At 44.3% G+C, this 27,113-nt stretch overlaps 5 protein-coding genes across 5 annotated transcripts; all 5 read left to right on the forward strand.

The window, feature by feature from the left end:
- Positions 1-4,092: 4,092 nt before the first annotated feature.
- Positions 4,093-5,269, forward strand: LOC134180181 (uncharacterized). The gene has a single exon (XM_062647275.1). It carries the CDS (start codon positions 4,219-4,221, stop codon positions 5,050-5,052), a length of 834 nt encoding a protein of 277 aa, XP_062503259.1. The 5' UTR covers positions 4,093-4,218; the 3' UTR covers positions 5,053-5,269.
- Positions 5,270-5,577: 308 nt separating this feature from the next.
- On the forward strand, positions 5,578-6,915 carry LOC134179266 (zinc finger MYM-type protein 1-like). The gene has a single exon (XM_062646124.1). The coding sequence runs from the start codon at positions 5,995-5,997 to the stop codon at positions 6,913-6,915; it is 921 nt and encodes a 306-aa protein (XP_062502108.1). The 5' UTR covers positions 5,578-5,994.
- A 3,630-nt stretch (positions 6,916-10,545) lies between these two features.
- Positions 10,546-11,447, forward strand: LOC134180334 (uncharacterized). Its single transcript, XM_062647468.1, has one exon. The coding sequence runs from the start codon at positions 10,593-10,595 to the stop codon at positions 11,331-11,333; it is 741 nt and encodes a 246-aa protein (XP_062503452.1). The 5' UTR covers positions 10,546-10,592; the 3' UTR covers positions 11,334-11,447.
- An 8,244-nt stretch (positions 11,448-19,691) lies between these two features.
- Positions 19,692-20,791, forward strand: LOC134180246 (uncharacterized). The gene has a single exon (XM_062647350.1). It carries the CDS (start codon positions 19,834-19,836, stop codon positions 20,572-20,574), a length of 741 nt encoding a protein of 246 aa, XP_062503334.1. The 5' UTR covers positions 19,692-19,833; the 3' UTR covers positions 20,575-20,791.
- Positions 20,792-22,172: 1,381 nt separating this feature from the next.
- On the forward strand, positions 22,173-25,781 carry LOC134180447 (zinc finger MYM-type protein 1-like). Its single transcript, XM_062647597.1, has one exon. It carries the CDS (start codon positions 24,124-24,126, stop codon positions 25,657-25,659), a length of 1,536 nt encoding a protein of 511 aa, XP_062503581.1. The 5' UTR covers positions 22,173-24,123; the 3' UTR covers positions 25,660-25,781.
- The last annotated feature ends 1,332 nt before the right edge of the window (positions 25,782-27,113 follow it).

Genomic DNA, 27,113 nt, shown 5'->3' on the forward strand with positions numbered 1-27,113 from the left:
CAGATGAATGCAATTTTGACTCCGTAACATATGCGCGAAAACTGAAGTAGGGGCCCTTTTCGAGGGGTCGACTTAATTGTAATTTCTTGGCGAGGAGAGTAAAGTGACTCTCGATTTTACACCCTTACGCGACTAAAGAGCAAAGGAGACTGATACGTGACAAACGGGATGGAAAGGAAAAGCTAAAAGAAGAGAAAAGTCTGTTTTTTGAGTTTTCGCGCGTTACTTTGATAGAAATTATTGTGACGTAACCATTGTCACGTGACTACGCGACCGTTGTTACGCGCCTATCTCAGCTAATAAACGAGTGAGACAATTGAAGCGTGAACGAAAAATTGAAGACTACTGGAGTATTTTGCGTTCAATTATCCGATTCGGGCAATCAGTTATCCGAATTGGGCGTTCAGTTATCCCATTCAGGCATTCAATTATCCTACTCAGGTATTCAATTATCCGATGTTCTGTCTTAGAAGTACTAAATTTATAGAAATAATTCTTTCAGTCTGATACGTCAAGTCAAAACCGCGCACATTTCTTTCATGACGTCTTTCTATGATGCTCCCTCACGTTTCAGCTGAACAATAAATGATTGATTCAAGAAAGGTGAGAAGGCGAAGCAGTAAAATTCGAGCTCTTGATTAGCTAGGAACCTGCTACAACGCATGATAGACTGTTGCATGGTATCACGCAGGACGAGCTGTTTACAAAGTGCGGATTACAGCACGATTGACGGATCAAGGCGTTGTTGTAGGCTTCCTAGATATGTAGATTTAGTTCACTCACAACAGCTTAGTTAGACATCCGTGAAAACGTGGGACACCAAGATTAGTGCAAAAGAAATTATCATACCACACTTACTAAATATTTACACTAAAGTCAAGATTAATTACAAAATTATTGAGACTAGACAGCTGATGAATGATGATGTCTAAGCAGCTGCCCAACCGCAGACTATGTAATTTATTCAGTTTTCCATGATATTGCACAACAGCCGTAAGCAACGGATAATTGAACGCCTGAATAGGATAATTGAACGCCTGAATAGGATAACTGAACACCGGATTTGGATATATGAACACCGGATTCGGATAATTGAACGCAAAATACTGTAGAAGAGCAACTGAAAGTCTGTTTCCTGAGTCAACGCGTTTGTTTGACAGAAACTATTGCTACGTAACGCAACCATTGTTACGGGAATAGGTAAAGACAGAACACCATCGCTCGCCAAACACAATGCTAACCGAGCATTTACTAGTATATTTATATATTTATATATTTATATATTTATATATTTATATATTTATATATTTATATATTTATATATTTATATATTTATATGCGTACGTCAGCACTTGTCATATGGATTTACGGCAAAACGGAAAGGCGGATCGACAAAACGACGATGCCAGATGAATGCAATTTTGACTCCGTAACATATGCTCTAAAATTGAAGCAAGGGACCCTTTTCGAGGGGTCGACTTAATTGTAATTTCGTGGCGATAAGAGTGAAACGACTCTCGATTTTGCTCCCTTACGCGACTAAAGAGCAAAGAAGACTGATGAGTGACAAACGGAATGGAAAAAAAAAGCTAAAAGAAGGGAAAAGTCTGTTTTTTGAGTTTCCGCGCGTTACATTCACAGAAATTATTGCTACGCAACCATTTATCACGTGACTACGCGACCATTGTTACGCGACTATCTCAGTAAACGAGTGAGACGATTGAAGCGTGAACGAAGAATTGAAGACAACTATAGTATTTTGCGTTCTATTATCCGAACTCGACGTTCAATTATCCGATTCAGGCAATCAGTTATCCGAATTGGGCGTTCAGTTATCCGATTCGGGCATTCAACTGTCCGACTCAGGCAAGCAATTATCCGATGTTCTGTCCTAATTAGAAGTAACAAATATAAAAATAATTATTTTAGTCGCACATTTCTTTCATGACGTCTTTCTATGATGCTCACACACGTTTCAGCTGAGCAATAAATGATTGATTCAAGAAAGGTGGGAACGTGAAGTAGTGAAATTCGAGCTCTTGATTAGCTAAATACCCGCTGCGACACATGATGGGGACTGTTGCATGCATGGTATCACGCAAGACGCGCGGTTTACAAAGTATGCGGATTACACCACGATTGACGGAGCAAGGCGTTGTTGTAGGCTTCCTAGATATGTAGATTTAGTTCGCTCACAACAGCTTAGCTAAGATCTCTGTGGAAACGTGGGACACCAAGATTAGTGCAAAAGAAATTATCCTACAATACACGCTCAAATTCACGCTAAAGTCAAGATTAATTACAAATTATTGCGTCTATACAGCTGATGAATGATGATATTTGAGCAGCTGCCCAACCGCAGACTATGTAAGTTATTTAGTTGCACAACAGCCGTAAGCAACGGATAATTGAACGCTTGAATCGGTTAATTGAACGCAAAATACTTTAGAAGAGCAACTGAAAGTCTGTTTCCTGAGTTCCAGCGTTTGTTTGACAAAAACTATTGCTAAGTAACGCAACCATTGTTACGCGAATTGGTAAAGACAGAACACCATCGCTCGCCAAACACAATGCTAACCGAGCATTTACTAGTTATAATGTAGTTGTAAAAAATTTAGTTCAAATGCAAGTACACGTACGTGGTACGCGTAGTAACACAGATACAAGTAACAAAATTGCGCATGCGTCTAGAGAGCTTCTGACGACGTTTCTGCTTGCAGATCGAGTTTCTCACGTTCTCTAGCCATCTAGCGCCTGTACTGCACCCTCACCCTGTCGCAGCGGCAAACAGAGAAAGCTGTGAAAGGGAACGTCGTGTGTAGATAGACTTGCTAGGGCCAACTATGGTGTAATACCTCTAGCTAGGCACATGGTAGGGCGTTTCCATAGTTGTAAGACACATAAAAACTTGACAGACGGCTACCATAGCTAGAGTCTAAGACTTCCCGTCACCCATCGCCAGACTGAGTATTATTAAGTATCCGGGAACGCTGAAAGCTGGTGAGCCTGGTTAATTAAAGGTCACGCGTCAGAGACCTTACACCCTTCGGAACACCGGTTTGTGAGTTGGAGTGCTGATAGAAAAATGAAGCAGCTAAATGCCCAAATTTATATTGAACGTGGAATCGCGTGGATCCGTGGATCCGTGGATCCGCGTTTCCCACTCAGCCCGTCTAGACGGCATCAACAGATGACTGCCAAAACCACACGAAAACCAGCGCTGAACATGTAGAGACATCAGCAAACAATTTAAATGCCAACATGCCACTCTACTAATTAAGGTTGCATGCGTCGACGAAGACAACACGAAACCCAGCGCCCTAGAAGACTATGGCGTGTAATCAGTGTCAAAATTACGCCTTCTATTTACTGAGGTCGGTCCTAGACGTCATGAGGTCGATCGCTAAGTCAATGAGGTAGGTCCTAGACGTCATGAGGTCGGTCCTAGACGTCGTGAGGTCGGTCATGACCTCATTGAGTGTACTCATTAAGTACGTGTAGCACCGACCTCACACGACGTCTAGGACCGACCTCACACGACGTCTAGGACCGACCTCATCGACTGCTGTGCTATCATGCGCAAGGTGTGTTCTCACATGTTGAGCTTGTCCAGTTGCCTTTAGCTAATTAGTCATAATAGCTGTGTGAACTATAGCATGTCATCAGTGTCAAAATTACGCCGTTAGTATATGCTTCTATTTACTGAGGTCGGTCCTAGACGTCATGAGGTCGGTTGCTAATTAGCGCAAAACCGAGTTTTTTAGTCCTAGTGTGAACACGGTCATTGTCTCACAACATATACGTAGCCAATCTAATTAGTATACTATATCACATGCCTAATCTCAATTTTGAAACCACACACTAACATTACTTGTCTTGTGATCTGCGTGGGTTGCCAATGGAAATGAGGGCATCTGGTGACGACATGACGAGTGTTCTTGACTTTGTGTGCGTCACTCTAACGGTTGCGTCTGTTCCTTCAGAGGCAAACAATGGATTCGATTGTTTGTAAAAGCGAGGGTTTGAATCTAACGGAAACGAGGTGACCGCGCCATGCTTATCAATATACAGTCATTGTGTAGGTGTTTTCCAGCTGTTTCGTTCTATTCGAGAGAACATACAATGGATTCTACTGTTTCGCAAACCGCAGCAGCTGTTAGATCAACTTGTTTACGAAATTTTGTGTGAATAGAATTATAATTAATCGGTACGTCTCTGATGCAGCACAAGCGCATATATATTCTCGCATTGGAAGCAAAGTTTAGTTTAGTGTTGACTTGCAACTCGATCGACCGGTGGCATCTCATTTCTATGGAAACTTTCTCTTGTTTCTCGTTGACTGTCACCTCGACGGTCTTTGCTTTACTGTGCAATCTTTGTGTGAATGGGAACAACGTATGCGGCAAAGAAGCTCGGTCACAACACAGCAGAGGCACCATCTACGATGCCTACCTGAATCCTAACGCTATCATCAACAACGCAAATTTTGGTGAATCGTACACTCTGAATTCACATGGAGAACTTGTATTCCAAAGTGGGGTAAGTCTTCAAGCTCGTCTCTTTCGCATTCCGTTATCTCGACCAAACAGACTGAGCGGCAGTGAGACTCTGCTAGTCGACGTCACCTACTCAAACAGAAATCCTATCTCACCAAACTCGGACATGGATACCACGGTCATGCTGTCCGATGGCGTTTCTGCCGTAGGATTTCTAACTGTAGATAAGAGCAATTTTGACACTATGTCTCCTATACTGTCATGCGAAGGAACGAGTGGAAAGACACTATCAAGATCTTGCCGTAGTGAAAGTCTCCGAGTTACATCCGACCCGGCGACTGTCCACTCTGCGCACTTTCGTTTGCCATCCGGAGAGCCAGTTTCGGGCAGCCTCAGCGGGTCTTACGACAGAGGAGTGTCCGTTTATCGCAACTATACCGATCCACTCCATTTTGAACGTGGACTCTACTTAGAAATCTACCGAGGTGACGCCGTCGAGCAATTCATATTTTCCTACTTTCGAATTCAAGTACAGGTTGAGAGTCTCGCCTATTAGAAAAATTTCTTGAAATTGTCATGTCTGGAAGAGTGACGAACACTGTTGACACGGAGATTACGTGATTGATTAGCTTAGCTGTTGTTATTTATTGTAATGCTTGTGTGCATCATTGCAAAGCGTATGCGAGTGTATGCATGCCTGCTTCGTTGTATTTCAGTTTACAATATTTTGGCAACTAAGATTGCATTGCAATTGCGTACTTGGAATTGTCTAACTTTTGAATCAGTGATTTCACACAAAGCGCCCCATTCATTCAAGTCACTCCCACGTTTGCTGGTCATTGCAAGTTTAGGTCAGTGTTCATCAATATCAAGCTAAATGCACGTGATTTCAAATAATAGATTTCCGGAAAAGATTAACAGATCTACATGTATCTCAGCCATTGCTACGTCGCATTCATCGTTTTTCCACAATTTTGTTCTTTCCATTCGGTGAAAGAAAAATTGGCGACAGACTTTTCATTTTGGCGACAAAGACGTGAATTTTAGGCGACAAATGTCTAGAATCTTTGAAGAACAAAGATTAGCTTCTCAAAACGACTGTTTACGCCCTGCAATAACCACACTACGATGCAGCTTGGCTCCGACTGAATAGTTGTTTATTGAATGTGAGAAGTTTGTATCCCATCTTCACGGTTTGCCAACTTGTATACCAGTGTCAACGAGGTTCGGTACGAGTTATTTCGCATGAAGTGCTCGAAAGCGCAGCAGATGCCAACGACTCAAGATGCTTTTCGGCAGTACGATGGGTTAACAATCAAAGTTTTGTATGGAAAAATGCTTTCTGTTCTATGCAGAATCTGCCTAGTCACGAATGGATTGTTGAAACTGATGAAAACGGTTCTCGCATACGTGTCCGCTGGATGACACAGATTTCTGCCCCGAAAGCACTGTTGAAGCTTGTAAGCTCCAAGTGCAATGTCGGCTGTACCACACAGCGATGTTCACAGCAAACATCCACAGCTCGCCATTCATTGCTGTAACGGTCGATGAGGCCACCGACAAGGCAAATAAGGAGCAGCTGACCATTGTTGTGAGATGGATCAATGAGGATTTTGTAGTGTCTAAAGAGTTCCTGGAATTGTACTGTCTGTCTGCGATTGATGCACAGAGCATTGTCGAGGCCATGAAGGATGCTTTTCTGCGGTTCCAGATTCCTCTGGCGAAGCTCCGTGGTCAATGCTATGATGTATGCAGCACCATGGCTGGAGTGAAGGCTGGTGTAGCTGCAAAAATTGAGCAAGTGAAGCCTAGAGCTGTATTCAAACACTGTCATGGGCATGCGCTGAACCTTGCTGTTAGTGATACAGTCAAGCAGTGTCTCGCTATGAAGGACTGTCTAGACACTTGTCTTGAACTTGTGAAGCTGATCAAGTTCTCCCCAAACAGAGAGGCCGTGCTCCGTGAGGTGAAAGAAGAGATTGGTAGTGATGCTCCTGCCGTTCAAACCCTCTGCCCAACAAGGTGGACTGTTCGTGCAGAATCTCTTGCCAGCATACTTGCAAACTATGACAAGATCCAGGTACTTTGGGTAACATCATTGCATAAAACATCAGACACCGAGATAAAAGCTAGGATTCAGGGAGTAGCTAGTCAGATGCAGTTGTTTAGGTTCTTTTTCTGTCTCATTCTATCTGAAATGATCTTACGGCACACCGACAGGCTTATTCAAACGTTGCAACAACCCAAGCTTTCTAGTGTCGAAGGCCATGAACTAGCAATGCTGACAGTGAAAACCCTTGAAAGTTTGCGAAATGATGAAAACTTTGACATGTTTTGGCTGACTGTTGAGAAGAAAAGGATCCTGCAGAACACTGATGAACCTCGCCTTGCAAGGAGAAGATACGTCAGCAAGTGTTGAAGACCCGCCATCTTCCCTGTGGCGATATCATGTGCTGGGAAGGCTCGATTTCAATCTCAAGCGGATTTGCTCCGCGTTTGTGTAGTACTGCGACGTCGACGACCATGAATAGAGATCTGGTTGTTCTTTACAGCTCTGGGTCGATCCTCGTAGCACTAACACATTACGTCGGCGTCGACGGTCACGTTCTATGGATACTCAATGGCACGATCAGGAGGTAGACGCCGTGTCTGCCAACCGTACACACTAGAGACGTGTTTATTTCGCGTGATCACAGCACGATGGCCGAGATAGAGAACGGGTCGTTCCATATGTTTGATGGACAAACGACGACACTCTCCGCTCTCAACGATCTGTGGAGACTGGACGTGTGTAATCAATCAAACTATTGGCCGTTGAGAGAGAGCTGTGTAATGGCGCTTGCTGTGTGTGTGTGTGTGTGTGTGTGTGTGTGTGTGTGTGTGTGTGTGTGTGTGTGTGTGTGCGCGCGTGCGAGCGCGTGTGTAATATATTTGGTACTAGGATTGTAAACATCAAAGTTTCAAAGTTGCCAGACACATTTTCACAAGGCTGAACTATAATTACTATTATTATTGCTATGTCACACACAATACCTGGTGTAAAAAAGAAGAAATGCAAAAAAGGAAAAAGAAAAATAACTAGTATACGGGAGTATATGAAGAAGACAGAACACAAATAATTTGTCTCATTTTAATAAATTGTTACTCAATGCATCTCCATCTTCCTCAATCCATCTTCTTCCCTCAAATTAATTATCGCGCTATCCTTACCTTCCTTTTGGAAGAGATATGCTGCGGTGCCATATACATCAACATCCGCTTGCAAAAGGTATGTTGCACTGCATCTTCCCTAGCTATAGCTCCCCTTGGAAAAAGCTATGCAACTCTCTCCCCCTTGGAAAAGGGCACGCTGCACTCGTAACTCCCTCCCATTTGGAAAAGGGTACACTGCACTCGTAACTCCCTCCCCCTTCAGGAAAGGGTACGCTGCAATCGCACCTCCTCTCGTCCTTGGAAAGAGATCTGCTGCACTTGCCCCCTCTCCTCCCCCTCGGAAAATGTCATCCATACCCCTGTCTGGGAAGTAACTGCAATAGCCCAATCTTCGCCGCTTACGGTGTAGCCTCCAAGTTCCAGACCGTCTCCCAAAAGAAATGAGAACGGTCTGGATCAACTTCTGATCAAACCGCGGCTGTGTCTCCACTTGTTGCTCTTTAAACATGTTTAACGTTAAACACGTTTAGACTGTAAACATGTTTAGTAGACAGCGTCTCCACTTGTCCATTTATTCTGGGCTATTAAAAGAATTATCCGGGACTTTGTTGTATCGCGCGAATTCGTTTCTTGTGCACCAGACAGTCGAAGATCGTCTTCTGGTCGTCTGAAAACGCATCAGAGACACGAGTCTCTGTCTTTGCCGAAATCGTTCTCTCCTGACCCTCTGCATCAGTCTACGCACTCTCTTACATTGCCTAGTTCTGTCTTCTTCCAATAGTCTCTAGCTATAGATAGAGAAAGAACAGCGCGAAAGAACTAACATCCATCGTCGTGGAACGTGCGTTCCCATCATGTGACCGTTAAACCTAAACCACTTTCGTTAAACTACCTCATTATCATGTTTAGCAAAAGCTGTCTAGCTTTACAGTTAAACAGGTGTAACGCTAGTGGAGACGCGATTATTCTTAAACATGTTTAGACTTAAACAGGTTGTAAACATGTTTAAGCCCTAGTGGAGACGCGCCACAAAGTTCGGAAGTCATCCGAGTCAGCCAATCAGCAAGCTGCCGCCACTGAAGTGGCGGCCAATGAACGTCGAGAGTTCTGTAATGACATGCACGGCTTCTGGCAAAGGAGTGTGTGTGGCATAGACATCTCGTAATTGATTGCATGCACGTGCGTCTTTCGCAATGGAAAATTGCACTGGACCGTGCCTTTGAAACAGCGCCCAAGGCCTTCGAAATTGACTCAATGTATCCCGAACAGCGGTTCGCTGCAGATTCGCCGTCATCACAGTTGATTATCACCCACTTTGTTTGAGCACACCCCTAAAATGTGGTAATCAATCTCCTATTGTCACATCGGGTGGCATAGCGCTATTATCTAAAGAGGTGTTTTTGACTGTTACAACCCTTCCGTTTCACTTAGGTAACTACGCCTACTTCCAAACTCGAGGAGTTGATCCAGACCGTCTCTCATTTCTTTGGGAGACAGTCTGGAACTTCGAGGCTACTTACGATGGCAACTTCGTTCCGGTCATGTGGCCTATTCATAATCGCGCGCGTTACTCCACCACGTAAGGCGTACTAAAGTCCATGCAAACAATAGGTGCAGTGCGGGAAAATTACCAGATCTTGGTATCCCAGGCACTTACAAATGTGGAAATGATACCTCCGGAATGCACGCGAGGAGGTGGAGACACCGGTGCATTCTAACAGTCAGAATGATGCTAAAATACGTTGGAACGAACAGCTTCCGGAATATTACATATGCAGACTCCACCCCAGTCTGACATGGCCCATCCTATTCTAGCTAGAGAGTAGATGTAATCACCTAAATTACATTCCTTAGAATACATTAGACAGCCAATTAGTTCTCAATGACGTCTCCAGAGTCACAAGCGAACTCAATTGAGAGCTTTAGAAGACATCCGCACCTACTTTTGTCATTAGTATTTCTGCAGCCGTTCTAGAATGCCATCACAAGCTTGAATGAGTGTTTACATTGTGTTTAGCAGACGTCATTGAAGTAGTTACGCTAATTCAATTTCCTATTTTCCCCAATAGACAGCCCAAACTGACAAAGTCCACACCCACAATTCCCACACTGCACCTATTGTTCGAATGAACTTTCTTTAGTAGCGTCGCTTCCTCTTGAGCGGTTTGCCCTTCTGCTTAGAAGGCGTAGCCGACGGGCGGCTGCTACCTTTGTGCTCTCGCCTCTCCTGTTCTTGCGGCACATTCTGGCAATGTGACATACTCCTTTGCAGCGATGGCAGGATTGGGTTTTGAACCTGTAGTTCGCTGAATGATGACCGGTACCTCCTCAGAGAACATTCCTTGAGGTCTTGTGAAGGCCACTTCCTCTGAAAAAAGAACCATCTGTCGCTTCCTTTCTCACGGCATGTTGTGGTCTAATCGCTGCATAATTGGCTTCCTTGGCGGCTGAAACAGTAGGACCACCACGTAACTAGCGCGTTTCCTGAGTCGCTAATTAGAGGCAACCGGAAAAGTTCTACATGTGAGAACACACCTTGCGCATGATAGCACAGCAAGGTGTTATGATTACTTAGAGAAAACCCGGGTTTTCTAACTCTATAGTGTGAACACGGATAACGGTTGCGTCTGTTACTTCAAAGGCAAACAATGGATTCGATTGTTGTGTAAAAGCGTGGGTTTGAATTTAGCAGAAACGAGGTGACCGCATGCTTATCAATATACAGTCATCGTGTATGTGTTTCCCAGCTGTACCTTTATTGGAGAGAACATACAATGGATTCTCCTGGTTATAACAACTCGGTTACGAATGTTTGTGTGAATCTAATAATAATTAATTGGAACGTCCCTGGTGCAGCACAAGCGTATATAAACTCTCGCATTGGAAGCAAAGTTTAGTTTAGTGTTGACCTGCAGCTCGATCGACCGGTGGCATCTCATTTCTATGGCTACTTTCTCTTGTTTCTCGTTGACTGTCACCTCGACGGTCTTTGCTTTACTGTGCAATCTTTGTGTGAATGGGAACAACGTATGCGGCGAAGAAGCTCGGTCACAACACAGCAGAGGCACCATCTACGATGCCTACCTGAATCCTGACGCTATCATCAACAACGCAAATTTTGGGGAATCGTACAGTCTGAATTCACACGGAGAACTTGTATTCCAAAATGGGGCAAATAATAGAGCTCGTCTCTTTCGTATTCCGTTATCTCGACCAAACAGACTGAGCGGCAGTGAGACTCTGCTAGTCGACGTCACCTACTCAAACAGAAATCCTATCTCACCAAACTCGGACATGGATACCACGGTCATGCTGTCCGATGGCGTTTCTGCCGTAGGATTTCTAACTGTAGATAAGAGCAATTTTGACACTCAGTCTCCTATACTGGCATGCGAAGGAACGAGTGGAAATACACTGACAAGATCTTGCCCTGGTGATAGTCTCCGAGTTACATCCGACCCGGCGACTGTCCACTCTGCGCACTTTCGCTTGCCATCCGGACAGCCAGCTTCGGGCAGTCTCAGCGGGTCTTACGACAGAGGAGTGTCCGTTTATCGCAACTATACCGATCCACTCCATTTTGAACGTGGACTCTACTTAGAAATCTACCGAGGTGACGCCATCGAGCAATTCATATTTTCCTACTTTCGAATTCAAGTACAGGTTGAGAGTCTCGCCTATTAGAAAAATTTCTTGAAATTGTCATGTCTGGAAGAGTGACGAACACTGTTGACACGGAGATTACGTGATTGATTAGCTTAGCTGTTGTTATTTATTGTAATGCTTGTGTGCATCATTGCAAAGTGTATCTGAATGTATGCATGCCTGCTTCGTTGTATTTCAGTTTACAATATTTTGGCAACTAAGATTGCATTGCAATTGTGTGCTTGGAGTTGTCTAACCTTTGACTCAGTGATTTCACACAAAGCGCCCCATTCATTCAAGTCACTGCCACGTTTGCTAGTCATTGCAAGTTTAGGTCAGTGTTCATCAATATCAAGCTAAATGCACGTGATTTTCAAATAATAGATTTCCGAAAAAGATTAACAGATCTACATGTATCTCAGCCATTGCTAGGACGCATTCATCGTTTTTCCACAATCTTGTTCTTTCCATTCGGTGGAAGAAAAATTGGCGACAGACTTTTCATTTTGGCGACAAAGACGTGAATTTTAGGCGACAAACGTCTAGAACTTTGAAGTCGCAAGAAGACTCCTAACTCGAGTATAGTGTAGAGTATTGGTATACTGAGAACGGTCTGGCCACGTCAGCAAAATACAGTCCTGTATACCTAGTAGTGGATACTGTAGACTTATTTGCAGAAAGGACTTTTAGCCCGCGAGGTACTAATTGACGGACATGCTGCGCGCGCTATTATTTTATCCGTGCAGAAGCCATGCAGTTTCCTGCACGTGTTCTGTGCTAAAAGTAAGGTGTTGGCACGTGCATGCGGTACAGCAGCTGAGATAAATTAGTGAATGTGAAAAAGCTTTGAGTACACTTGCCCGTAACTTGAAAGACTATCGATTGCAATGCAGTCTAGCTTCCATGCGTTACAGGAGCAACGCTTGCTCTCGTATGAGTTACGGTCACTGCCGAGACCAAGGTATAACTAAGCCTAGACTAGATCTCTCATACTGATTTGATGTAACGTATGGTATTTCCTTCCAGTTGTGCTATGGCATGTACTAGATGTGTAACCTACTCGCGTCTTCTTTCAGAGACATTCGTCATCCCCGCGACGAGGCTCAGAGGTCTAAAACGAGTTCTAAGGGGTTGCTCTTACTGCACACACATGGGGAACTTACTACAAGAAAGTACCATGTCAACGTACTGTAGTGTGTGACGGTTGTAGTTTAATTACGATAAAAAGGATATTTGAAAACCGGTGTGTGTGTGTGTGTGTGTGTGTGTGTGTGTGTGTGTGTGTGTGTGTGTGTGCGCGCGCGCGCGCGCGTGTGCGTCTGTGTGATTGGCAAGGAGGCAAGTGTAGCACCACATACAGCATGCACTTTTGGTCTGTCAAGCAATCAGTGCATGTATAAAATGTGTACATCTAGACATGAGTTGCAATGTTTTCCATGAAAACACATTTTCAAAACATTGATTTGTTTGTCGTTCTGTGATAGACTTCCTGTTTACATCGTAAGCTTTCAGTCAGTATCTAGCCAAGCCAATCGCTTCTAGACACATCATTGTGTGATCTATTTTTTATCTGATTCTCTCACTTTCAAGGCAAGGGCATTATATAGGAACCTGTTGGGCATGTGTAGTGTTGCCGTGCAGGTCCATAAGTTGCTTTGCTAGCGGGGGGTTCAATTCCATAAAAGTGGACTTCTGACGTTACCGTATAGTTACGTGATTATGATAATAAGGTTATATTAAACTGTAAATAAATAGGTATCTATACATATAAAAAGAGCTGTCTGTCTGTGTGTCTGTGTGTATGTTCGTATGTAAATCAGGATGAAAATAGCATACAACGTTAGACTAATTCACTCTACTAAGCATTAGTAATATTAATAATTTGCCCGCACGGAGAACGGGATGATGGGCTAGTCTGTATATATGATACGCACATTGGACGCATGAGTGTATATGTATGTATGTATGGACCTTTGGGTCAGAGTTTGAGTGCGGGAGGGCCACATACATAAGTTCCCTTGGGCAAGGAACTAACATACAATTGCCTCTCTCTCTCCGGAGTGTCAGGTTCTGTCCGAGAAGCAAAGAAGAAGTGACATACAGACAGTGACAGTGTTTCGATTGTTTCGATTGTATACTAGTATCGTAGAAAGTATCGTAGCAAGTACTCAGTAGTGTCTGCAGTAACCTGGGCCCTAAGGGTCCTTGTAACAAAAAATGTATGTATGTATGTATGTATGTATGTATGTATGTATGTATGTATGTATGTGTGTATGTATGTATGTATGTGGCTTAATTGATTAGAGTGTGCAGTTGGAGATTGGCAACATCCGGCACCTTCGGGTCAGAGTTTGAGTGCGGGAGGGCCACATACATAAATTCCCTTTTGGTCAAGGAACTAACATACTTTTTTCCCTCTCTCTCCGGAGTGTCAGTTCTGTCCAGCAAGTATGAAGTATGAAGTACAGCAAGTATGACGTACCTAGTGACATGATAGAGTGACTGTTGAAAGTTTAGAGTATAGCAAGTTTAGTCATTGCAGTATCTAACCTGGGCCTTAGGGGCTCTTGTATGTACGTATGTACAAAAGAATGTATGTATGCATCGTATTTCTTCGAATAGAGGCCGCTGTCGATTATAGACCGCCCTCGAATGTAGGCCGCAGCTGAACAGACATGTTAGAAATACAGGCAACCGTCGAATTCCACGTTCTCTTTTCGTCCTCGAAAAGAGAACGCGAACATCCCGGAGGAGGAGAAAAGCGATATCCAGTCTCAATCTTCATCAACTGCGCAGTAAAACAGTTGTTAAAATACATAACTGCAAAAATAATCTTGCGATTGCTTAGCTGCGTATAGCCACTTCGTAGTTTTTTTCTTGTGACACCGTAAGGACGTCGTGCCCACGACCACACTTCATAGAAAACAACTTCATAGCTCCACACGTCACTGACAGACGAAAGCGTCTTCCGTGGACTAGTCGGTCTGTCAACCCTAAATAACATGTGCCAATCCAGTCGGATCTGTGAAAGCCAGTTTCGCCTCAAGACTGCTGGTTTGTTTTGAACTTCAACAACTACCATTTTCTCACGTGCGGTCCGGTTGCCGTAACGGATTGGAATGTACGCTTCCCCCCTTACCGTCATTGGTTCTCCAGAGTATGTCTGAAGTTTGACTCTACTCTTCTGTAACTTCACGTGAGTCAGAAAACGTTTCTATATGTACGCCAGTATCAGTCATAAATGCCCCGGTATCCACATCGATCCATTGTCACTAACGCCCCCGCAACTTCCACGGTGACTTTGGATGAGCTCTGTTTGTCTGTCAGAGTATATATTATACTCACCTCGTCGTCTTCTTTGACTTGATTCGTTTGGTGTCTGGGTTTCGTCGACTTCGATGCTTGCTTGCGGTTCCGAAATCCCGAGTCATAACTCGCTTGATGCTTCTGGCCGAATTGCTTCCGTTTCCTGCAGCTTTGGCGATATGACCTCTAACGGTGTAAACCCGGCAAGTGGCGCTCTTGTACCAGCACTTTTCAGAGTCGTGATTGCGCCCATCGCAACGATGGCAAACACGCTCTTTAGCTCTGCTATCCCTGGGAGTGAACCGCCTACCTCCGGATGCTTGCACGGTAAACGTTGTCTCCGCTGCTTGGTATGTTTGTCGACTTGATTGCGGTTCTCCTCGCAACAATTTCAGTTCATGTCTTGCGGCTTCGTGCGCTTGAATTAGCGACAGTGCCTTTCCAATGTCAGGGCTCGTTCTGCTAGGACCTTCTGCTGTAGGCCTTCATGTCGGAGACCGCACACCAATTGATCGCGTACCGCTGTGTTCAGGCTGTCCGCGAACTCGCAATCTTTTGCTAGGCGGCGCAATTCTGCAAGGTAATTTGCACTAGATTCGCCCTCTTTCTGTTGTCTCTTATAAAATTTGAACCTTTCGGCAATGACTATCTTCCTCGGTTCGTACTGATTCTTCAGCAATGTGATGAGTTCGTCGAGGGTCTTATCTTGTGGTTTAACTGGACTGACGAGGTTCGATAATATTGAGTACGTTGTTCCTCCGACTGTCGTGAGGAATATTGCTTTCATTTTGTCCGCGTCGACAATGTTGTTAGCGGTACAATAGAGCAGAAAGCGTTGGTGATATTCATCAATCTTGTCTCCTGGTTGGAGTGGTTCCAAATGTCCATACTTTGTGTGGCTCTGCGCCATCCTCGTCGCCAATTTTGTGTTTGATCGGTAGACACAGGCTCGATTAGTTAGAGACTCACTTGTTATTACACACTCTACAGCGCTCACTAACGTACTAACCAAATAGTGCTATCTCACAGTCTAATTACTACATACCATGCCAACTAGGTCATCTATGCTAATTAAGTGTCATACGCTACAGTGTTCTTGGCTATTCCAGCACGGAAGAAACCTTGAAGGTTTGGAAGGTCCAAAACATTGAAAATACAGAAAACTTTACTCTATGGCGTTGGATATCAATGCCCACAACGAAGCAATCGCCTCCAGTGTTTCTCGACGAGTTCCAAACCGGGCAGTTTATCGACAAATTTCTACATAGTACAGCAACAACAAGTCGTCATAGACGAAACGTCAGCAAGTGTTGAAGACCCGCCATCTTCCCTGTGGCGATATCATGTGCTGGGAAGGCTTGATTTCAATCTCAAGCAGATTTGCTCCGCGTTTGTGTAGTACTGCGACGTCGACGACCATGAATAGAGATCTGGTTGTTCTTTACAGCTCTGGGTCGATCCTCGTAGCACTAACACATTACGTCGGCGTCGACGGTCACGTTCTATGGATACTCAATGGCACGATCAGGAGGTAGACGCCGTGTCTGCCAACCGTACACACTAGAGACGTGTTTATTTCGCGTGCTCACAGCACGATGGTCGAGATAGAGAACGGGTCGTTCCATATGTTTGATGGACAAACGACGACACTCTCCGCTCTCAACGATCTGTGGAGACTGGACGTGTGTAATCAATCAAACTATTGGCCGTTGAGAGAGAGCTGTGTAATGGCGCTTGCTGTGTGTGTGTGTGTGTGTGTGTGTGTGTGTGTGTGTGTGTGTGTGTGTGTGTGTGTGTGTGTGTGTGTGTGAGTGGGTGGGTGGGTGGGTGTGCGCGTGTGTAATATATTTGGCACTAGGATTGTAAACATCAAAGTTTCAAAGTTGCCAGACACATTTTCACAAGGCTGAACTATAATTACTATTATTATTGCTATGTCACACACAATACCTGGTGTAAAAAAAGAAGAAATACAAAAAAGGAAAACGAAAAATAACTAGTATACGGGAGTATATGAAGAAGACAGAACACAAATAATTTGTCTCATTTTAATAAATTGTTACTCAATGCATCTCCATCTTCCTCATTCCATCTTCCTCATTCCATCTTCTTCCCTCAAATTAATTATCGCGCTATCCTTACCTTCCTTTTGGAAAAGATATGCTGCGGTGCCATATACATCAACATCCGCTCGCAAAAGGTATGTTGCACTGCATCTTCCCTAGCTATAGCTCCCCTTGGAAAAAGGTATGCAACTCTCTCCCCCTTGGAAAAGGGCACGCTGCACTCGTAACTCCCTCCCATTTGGAAAAGGGTACACTGCACTCGTAACTCCCTCCCCCTTCAGGAAAGGGTACGCTGCAATCGCACCTGCTCTCATCCTTGGAAAGAGATCTGCTGCCCTTGCCCCCTCTCCTCCCCCTCGAAAATGTCATCCATACCCCTGTCTGGGGAGTAACTGCAATAGCCCAATCTTCGCCGCTTACGGTGTAGCCTCCAAGTTCCAGACCGTCTCCCAAAAGAAATGAGAACGGTCTGGATCAACTTCTGATCAAACCGCGGCTGTGTCTCCACTTGTTGCTCTTTAAACATGTTTAACGTTAAACACGTTTAGACTGTAAACATGTTTAGTAGACAGCGTCTCCACTTGTCCATTTATTCTGGGCTATTAAAAGAATTATCCGGGACTTCGTTGTATCGCGCGAATTCGTTTCTTGTGCACCAGACAGTCGGAGATCGTCTTCTGGTCGTGACGATCTCCGACTTTACCACTTTCGTTAAACTACCTCCTTATCATGTTTAGCAAAAGCTGTTTAGGTTTACAGTTAAACAGGTGTAACGCTAGTGGAGACGCGATTATTCTTAAACATGTTTAGACTTAAACAGGTTGTAAACATGTTTAAGCCCTAGTGGAGACGCGCCACAAAGTTCGGAAGTCATCCGAGTCAGCCAATCAGCAAGCTGCCGCCACTGAAGTGGCGGCCAATGAACGTCGAGAGTTCTGTAATGACATGCACGGCTTCTGGCAAAGGAGTGTGTGTGGCATAGACATCTCGTAATTGATTGCATGCACGTGCGTCTTTCGCAATGGAAAATTGCACTGGACCGTGCCTTTGAAACAGCGCCCAAGGCCTTCGAAATTGACTCAATGTATCCCGAACAGCGGTTCGCTGCAGATTCGCCGCCATCGCAGTTGATTATCACCCACCTTGTTTGAGCACACCCCTAAAATGTAGTAATCAATCTCCTATTGTCACATCGGGTGGCATAGCGCTATTATCTAAAGAGGTGTTTTTGACTGTTACAACCCTTCCGTTTCACTTAGGTAACTACGCCTACTTCCAAACTCGAGGAGTTGATCCAGACCGTCTCTCATTTCTTTGGGGAGACAGTCTGGAACTTCGAGGCTCCTTACGATGGCAACTTCGTTCCGGTCATGTGGCCTACACATAATCGCGCGCGTTACTCCACCACGTAAGGCGTACTAAAGTCCATGCAAACAATAGGTGCAGTGCGGGAAAATTACCAGATCTTGGTATCCCAGGCACTTACAAATGTGGAAATGATACCTCCGGAATGCACGTGAGGAGGTGGAGACACCGGTGCATTCTAACAGTCAGAATGATGCTCAAATACGTTGGAACGGGCAGCTTCCAGAATATTACATATGCAGACTCCACCCCAGTCTGACATGGCCCATCCTATTCTAGCTAGAGAGTAGATGTAATCACCTAAATTACATTCCTTAGAATACATTAGACAGCCAATTAGTTCTCAATGACGTCTCCAGAGTCACAAGCGAACTCAATTGAGAGCTTTAGAAGACATCCGCACCTACTTTTGTCATTAGTATTTCTGCAGCTGTTCTAGAATGCCATCACAAACTTGAATGAGTGTTTACATTGTGTTTAGCAGACGTCATTGAAGTAGTTACGCTAATTCAATTTCCTATTTTCCCCAATAGACAGCCCAAATTGACAAAGTCCACACCCACAATTCCCACACTGCACCTATTGTTCGAATGAACTTTCTTTAGTAGCGTCGCTTCCTCTTGAGCGGTTTTCCCTTCTGCTTAGAAGGCGTAGCTGACGGGCGGCTGCTACCTTAGTGCTCTCGCCTCTCCTGTTCTTGCGGCACATTCTGGCAATGTGACATACTCCTTTGCAGCGATGGCAGGATTGGGTTTTGAACCTGTAGTTCGCTGAATGATGACCGGTACCTCCTCAAAGAACATTCCTTGAGGTCTTGTGAAGGCCACTTCCTCTGAAAAAAGAACCATCTGTCGCTTCCTTTCTCGCGGCATGTTGTGGTCTAATCGCTGCATAATTAGCTTCCTTGGCGGCTGAAACAGCAGGACCACCACGTAACAAGCGCGTCTCCTGAGTCGCTGGCCGTGTTCACACTTGGAATGTGGGTTAGAGTAGGGCTAGCCTAGCCCTTCCAAATGTAGGGTTAGCGCTGGGTTTAGCTGGGATTAGCGCTTGTCAAATAATTCCACTTTATTCATGTTTGCGTATCACAGCAATGAATCAAAGTCGATTGCTCTACTTAGTGTTGGTCTGCCAGTTTTTTCTTGAGCAAATCGAATCCGCAGCACAACTTGCGGAATTCTGTATTGAAAAACGTTGTCGCATCCATAGATTCAGGCAGCTGTTGCTGTTCTATCACACGCATGTGATCCCTGCACCTGGAGAAGGCACTCGAAGACGGAAAGCGGTCGGTATACATTTCAATTCTTGCGCGGGAATTGAGTAGCGTAGCTCGAGTACATGATACAATCAGTTGCAGTCTGTTAGAGTTCACACAGCCTATTATGACTAATTAGAGGCAACTGGACAAGTTCTACATGTAAGAACACACCTTGCGCATGATAGCACAGCAAGGTGTTATGATTACTTAGAGAAAACCCGGGTTTTCTAACTCTATCAGAGGCAAACAATGGATTCGATTGTTGTGTAAAAGCGTGGGTTTGAATTTAGCAGAAACGAGGTGACCGCATGCTTATCAATATACAGTCAGTGTGTATGTGTTTCCCAGCTGTTCCTTTATTCGAGAGAACATACAATGGATTCTCCTGGTTATAACAACTCGGTTACGAAACTTTGTGTGAATCTAATAATAATTAATCGGAACGTCCCTGGTGCAGCACAAGCGTATATAAACTCTCGCATTGGAAGCAAAGTTTAGTTTAGTGTTGACTTGCAACTCGATCGACCGGTGGCATCTCATTTCTATGGCTACTTTCTCTTGTTTCTCGTTGACTGTCACCTCGACGGTCTTTGCTTTACTGTGCAATCTTTGTGTGAATGGGAACAACGTATGCGGCGAAGAAGCTCGGTCACAACACAGCAGAGGCACCATCTACGATGCCTACCTGAATCCTGACGCTATCATCAACAGCGCAAATTTTGGGGAATCGTACAGTCTGAATTCACACGGAGAACTTGTATTCCAAAATGGGGCAAATAATAGAGCTCGTCTCTTTCGTATTCCGTTATCTCGACCAAACAGACTGAGCGGCAGTGAGACTCTGCTAGTCGACGTCACCTACTCAAACAGAAATCCTATCTCACCAAACTCGGACATGGATACCACGGTCATGCTGTCCGATGGCGTTTCTGCCGTAGGATTTCTAACTGTAGATAAGAGCAATTTTGACACTCAGTCTCCTATACTGTCATGCGAAGGAACGAGTGGAAATACGCTGACAAGATCTTGCCGTAGTGATAGTCTCCGAGTTACATCCGACCCGGCGACTGTCCACTCTGCGCACTTTCGTTTGCCATCCGGACAGCCAGCTTCGGGCAGTCTCAGCGGGTCTTACGACAGAGGAGTGTCCGTTTATCGCAACTATACCGATCCACTCCATTTTGAACGTGGACTCTACTTAGAAATCTACCGAGGTGACGCCATCGAGCAATTCATATTTTCCTACTTTCGAATTCAAGTACAGGTTGAGAGTCTCGCCTATTAGAAAAATTTCTTGAAATTGTCATGTCTGGAAGAGTGACGAACACTGTTGACACGGAGATTACGTGATTGATTAGCTTAGCTGTTGTTATTTATTGTAATGCTTGTGTGCATCATTGCAAAGTGTATCCGAATGTATGCATGCCTGCTTCGTTGTATTTCAGTTTACAATATTTTGGCAACTAAGATTGCATTGCAATTGTGTGCTTGGAGTTGTCTAACCTTTGACTCAGTGATTTCACACAAAGCGCCCCATTCATTCAAGTCACTCCCACGTTTGCTAGTCATTGCAAGTTTAGGTCAGTGTTCATCAATATCAAGCTAAATGCACGTGATTTTTAAATAATAGATTTTCGGAAAAGATTAACAGATCTACATGTATCTCAGCCATTGCTACGTCGCATTCATCGTTTTTCCACAATCTCGTACTTTCTAGTCGGTTAAAGAAAAATTGGCGACAGACTTTTAAATTTGGCGACAAAGACGTGAATCTAGGGGACAAACGTCTAGAACTTTGAACTCGCAAGAAGACTCCTGACTCGAGTATAGTGTAGAGTATTGGTGTGCTGAGAACGGTCTAGCCACGTCAGCAAAATACAGTCCTGTATACCTAGTAGTGTATACTGTAGACTTACTTTGACGGAAAGGACTTGCATGCGGTACAGCAGCTGAGATAAATTAGTGAATGTGAAAAAGCTTTGAGTACACTTGCCCGTAACTTGCAAGACTATCGATTGCAATGCAGTCTAGCTTCCATGCGTTGCAAGAGCAATGCTTGCTCTCGTATGAGTTACGGTCATTGCCGAGGCCAAGGTATAACTAAGCCTAGACTAGATCTCTCATACTGATTTGATGTAAATGTATGGTATTTCCTTCCAGTTGTGCTATGGCATCTAGATGTGTAACCTACTCGCGTCTTCTTTCAGAGACATTCGTCATCCCCGGGACAAGGCTCCGAGATCTAAAACGAGTTGGAAGGAGTTGCTTTTACTGCACACACGTGGCGAACATTACTACAAGAAAGTACCATGTCAACGTACTCTAGTGTGTAACGGTTGTAGTTTAATTACGATAAAAGGATATTTGAAAACTGGTGTGTGTGTGTGTGTGTGTGTGTGTGTGTGTGTGTGTGTGTGTGTGTGTGTGTGTGTGCGTGTGCGTCTGTGTGATGGCAAGGAGGCAAGTATAGCACCACTTACAGCATGCACTTTTTGTCTGTCAAGCAATCAGTGCATATATAAGATGTGTACATGAGTCGCAATGTCTTCCATGAAAACACATTTTCAAAATGTGGATTTGTTTGTCGTTCTGTGATAGGGACCAACTGCTGCTCATCTCTCCGGTGCGTCTCGCCATCGGTTTGACGTCTCAGCCAGAAGGCAGACTAATTGTGATGTACCTCAGTTTCTAGGATACCACCCCAATACTGCTCGATCCCAGACTCGGATAGCGGGAAGTGACCTGGATAGTCTGCTTACCCAACTCTCTGTAAACCGTCCAGCATCTCGTTGAAACAAACCGTTCTGGCGAAATCTCTTACGATTCTTCTCCAGCCTCCTGGTTCGCTCGACCTTGGACTCAAGTTCCATTTTCAACCGATTGATGGTGACCTCACAACTTTCCGAACAGGAAATACCTAACTGATGCAGGAGAAGTCGGAGTTCATGTAACATACGAATGTTCGACAAACCCTTTCTAACCTCCAGCAACAGTGAGATCGCACGTCGAAGTCTGAGAATCTCCATATAGTCTAGGAGCCGATCTGGCTTCAGAAACAACTTGTTTCGACCCCCCCCCCCAGTGGACGTCATTTTCTTTGTAAATTAGCTTTGTTCTATAAGTATACAATCCGAAAATCGATGTTTGCGGTCGCGAACTATTGCGACGATTGCAAACGAAAATGTTTTGGTCAACAGGGTCGGGACACCGAGCTCACGCGCACACTCTGCGCATATCACACAAAGAGCAGGCAAATCAGCATCTCTACGGCTTCGCAACGGTATCGCATTGTGTGAATTGTTTGCTTGACACTTGCTTTGTTTTAATTTTTACCAGAGGCAAGAATATCTAAAACCGGATGTGAGGAGACGACTTACTTTGACCTTTCTCTTCGGCGTGTACGTACACGTACCAACCGGTTTCTTGACCGATGACTTACTGAAAGCTCACGTTGGTTCACGTCTTAGAAGTTCATGTAATACGTTCATCGCTGTTGAGTCATAGTGTCAGTTCGAGATCGATCAGTGTATAAAATTACTAGAACTGCAGACTTTGTTCATTCGTTTTCTGCGTAGAGTGAAATTTGTTTACTTTGTATTCGATCTAGTTTGTATCTATTGTTGTCTTTGAAATACACTACTATTGAACACAACAGGTACCGTCTTTGAATCGATTCGTGTACTGAGCACCGTCTACGTTTTTATCTATTACCGCCATAATTTTGTGGTAATGAAAGTCGATTTGAGTGGTCAAGCAAAAGAAAAGGACGGTGGTCATCTGCAGAGAAATTATATGCAGTTTCGGCAAGTTTGAATCCTCCAGCCGCAAAAGTACCACATTTCAGTTTGAGCAAATGCATTTGTCAGTCCAGCGGGAAAGTTCTGAGTGGTTTAGACACAAACTTGGTAGCAATTTCTCAGCAAAGTTGGATTCGCTTGCACGAGGTATCCACCATCCGAGAAGACGAATTGCATGCGTTCTTCTCAAATTGTGCTCTGACACAAACTGATCCACCTAGAGGTCTCTACCATCGAAAGTTTTACCAAGAATACACAAATAAGTCAACATTGAGCGGTTAATTTCATTCGAAAGCAGCAACCTATTGCTACTGTGGTGCAAGATGCAACGGCTAGCCAAACAACGCTGCTTTCTCAGGAATGATCAAGAAGAAGCGCAATTCCACCAACAAATTTTGCTTCGTGCGTTATTTGTCAACGGAATACCAGCAAACAGAAGCGGTCGCAATCAACGCATCATTGCTATGGCTCACTGGCACAAAATTACGACGCCGTTGCATTAGTCTCACGTACATCGCTGTCAATTTAGGCGAAGACATGTCTGCTGCGCTCCCTGGCATACGCGCTTTTTCTGCATGCGACACGACGAGTGCCTTTGCTGAAAATGGCAAAAACAAAGATTAGCTTCTCAAAACGACTGTTTACGCCCTGCAATAACCACACTACGATGCAGCTTGGCTCCGACTGAATAGTTGTTTATTGAATGTGAGAAGTTTGTATCCCATCTTCACGGTTTGCCAACTTGTATACCAGTGTCAACGAGGTTCGGTACGAGTTATTTCGCATGAAGTGCTCGAAAGCGCAGCAGATGCCAACGACTCAAGATGCTTTTCGGCAGTACGATGGGTTAACAATCAAAGTTTTGTATGGAAAAATGCTTTCTGTTCTATGCAGAATCTGCCTAGTCACGAATGGATTGTTGAAACTGATGAAAACGGTTCTCGCATACGTGTCCGCTGGATGACACAGATTTCTGCCCCGAAAGCACTGTTGAAGCTTGTAAGCTCCAAGTGCAATGTCGGCTGTACCACACAGCGATGTTCACAGCAAACATCCACAGCTCGCCATTCATTGCTGTAACGGTCGATGAGGCCACCGACAAGGCAAATAAGGAGCAGCTGACCATTGTTGTGAGATGGATCAATGAGGATTTTGTAGTGTCTAAAGAGTTCCTGGAATTGTACTGTCTGTCTGCGATTGATGCACAGAGCATTGTCGAGGCCATGAAGGATGCTTTTCTGCGGTTCCAGATTCCTCTGGCGAAGCTCCGTGGTCAATGCTATGATGTATGCAGCACCATGGCTGGAGTGAAGGCTGGTGTAGCTGCAAAAATTGAGCAAGTGAAGCCTAGAGCTGTATTCAAACACTGTCATGGGCATGCGCTGAACCTTGCTGTTAGTGATACAGTCAAGCAGTGTCTCGCTATGAAGGACTGTCTAGACACTTGTCTTGAACTTGTGAAGCTGATCAAGTTCTCCCCAAACAGAGAGGCCGTGCTCCGTGAGGTGAAAGAAGAGATTGGTAGTGATGCTCCTGCCGTTCAAACCCTCTGCCCAACAAGGTGGACTGTTCGTGCAGAATCTCTTGCCAGCATACTTGCAAACTATGACAAGATCCAGGTACTTTGGGTAACATCATTGCATAAAACATCAGACACCGAGATAAAAGCTAGGATTCAGGGAGTAGCTAGTCAGATGCAGTTGTTTAGGTTCTTTTTCTGTCTCATTCTATCTGAAATGATCTTACGGCACACCGACAGGCTTATTCAAACGTTGCAACAACCCAAGCTTTCTAGTGTCGAAGGCCATGAACTAGCAATGCTGACAGTGAAAACCCTTGAAAGTTTGCGAAATGATGAAAACTTTGACATGTTTTGGCTGACTGTTGAGAAGAAAAGGATCCTGCAGAACACTGATGAACCTCGCCTTGCAAGGAGAAGAAAATTACCTAGGCGATTGGAACTTGGTATCGCTGTGGCTGAATTTGCATTGTCTCCAAAAGAGGAATACCGGCGAGTGTACTTCGAAGCTCTTGACCTCGCAATGGCAAGCATTAGAAGCAGATTCAACCAACAAGGCTTTAGAATCTTTTCAAGCTTGGAACAGCTTCTTGTTAAGGCATGTGGGAAGCAATGTTTCGATGAGGAGCTGGATCTTGCGTGCAATTTCTTCTATGAAGACTTTAACAAAGAGGAATTGGTGGCAGAACTAGGTACTCTCGGTGAACTCTTCTCTTCAGCTGAAGAGGAGGAGGTGCCATCTGTTGAAAGCATAAAGAATGTACTGTTGACGCTGTCCATAATCCAGCGTAAGTTGTTGACGACAGTGTGCAGAGTGTTTCAGCTACTGCTAATCTTGCCAACTACAAATGCAACCTCAGAGCGATCATTCAGTGCCCTCCGCCGTATAAACTCTTGGCTGAGGAGCAGGATGTCTCAAGCAAGGTTGAATCACCTTATGATCCTGCACTACCATCAGGATTTGACTGATAGTCTAGACTTAAAGTGTATCGCCAACGAATATGTTGCAAAAAACGAAGCCAGAAAGAGCACAATTGCAACTTTTAATCTATAACTATATGTTATGTTATAATTATACATGTCTAATTTCCGAGTGCCAATGCACAGTGAGGACAGGCTTGTAACTTCTGTCTGTGTCTGCGTCTGCGCACATGCAAAAATCCAACCGGACCACTTTCAAACTGGCGGCTACGACCCTGCATTTCCGTCGTCTTGTTGCATTGCCGCTCCTGTTAGCCGAAACACAAGATTCGCTAGGAACGGTGGGCATCACAGTAGTCTCGTCAGCGGGATTTGAAGCCAAATTCAAATCAGACGCCGCACGAGAAATGGTTCGACCGGTCGCCCTACACCCAGAACTATTCCTGGTCTTCCGAACAGCTCCAGTGATTCCAGAAGCCCTGTTCTGGTTTCCCGACAAGAAACGCGCTCCTCAGCTAGCTCTGAGACGAGCGATACAGCTGTCCATCTTTCATCAATAACAAGACATACGTGTCGTTACGCCCCTGCATAATGATAAGTGGGGTCTTTACCCCATCTGGGCGCCCACCAACCCGGCAGGTGAGCCCAGCAGGGTACATGTTTCTGTGTAGTCCACATGGCGATCAATGACTAGCCAATTCGATATAGATTGTAGGCCTTACAGTGACCACGAACTCGTTACAGCACTCCTAGTGGATATCACCAGGAAAGCACTGAACGTCATCGTTATTATACCTGAGTCGCACACATAAACATGCATATGTCACCTACTACGTAATAAAGACATGTGTCAAACTCATAGATTCTGCACATTGCCTCTTCACTAGCCCCTTGGCTAAAACACTAAAGTCTCTATTTCAATAGGATGAAAAAACACAGTTTCCTGTTATCCCAAGCAAAGATGCGGTATCAATCTAAAAGAATAGCAAATATCTAAAGCTACAGTTCTTGGTTGACAATTCATGTCACAATCGACAGCAAGTATTTTGTCCAAATCTTATACTAAAGCCTAGATCCCAATGAACACATAACTATGTAGTATTAGAGCTACATAGTACTTTACGGCAATGAAGTGTTTGTGATGAGCATAACAAAATACAGACAACACATGCAGACAAAAATACGTACAGAAATATATGCCACAAACTGCATTCTGTTCTAAGAATCCACTTCTACATACACAAAGACTGAACGAAACAAAGAACAACCAGTACACCATCCTTCTTAGTTAGCTAATCTCCGTACTACAGTCACTTCAACACACCTCACTACAATGACTGACAAGTTGATAAAAGTAACGTCACTTTAGATTATACCACCAAATTTACAACTCTTGCTTGATCCTCTACAGGTAGTGTTTGCAGCCAAACTAATATTTTTAAGTTCACACAGCATGGCAAAATATATCAGTTCTCAAATACCATTCCAAAATCGAGAGTTATGTCTGACTTTGTCTTTTTCTAAATTTAGCACTAGGGTGATGTGTTGTCACATTTTTGTCAGATTTGAAGCAATCTGTATTTCTCA

The sequence above is a fragment of the Corticium candelabrum genome, chromosome 5 (assembly GCF_963422355.1).
Source record: "Corticium candelabrum chromosome 5, ooCorCand1.1, whole genome shotgun sequence".
Classification (NCBI taxonomy): domain Eukaryota; kingdom Metazoa; phylum Porifera; class Homoscleromorpha; order Homosclerophorida; family Plakinidae; genus Corticium; species Corticium candelabrum.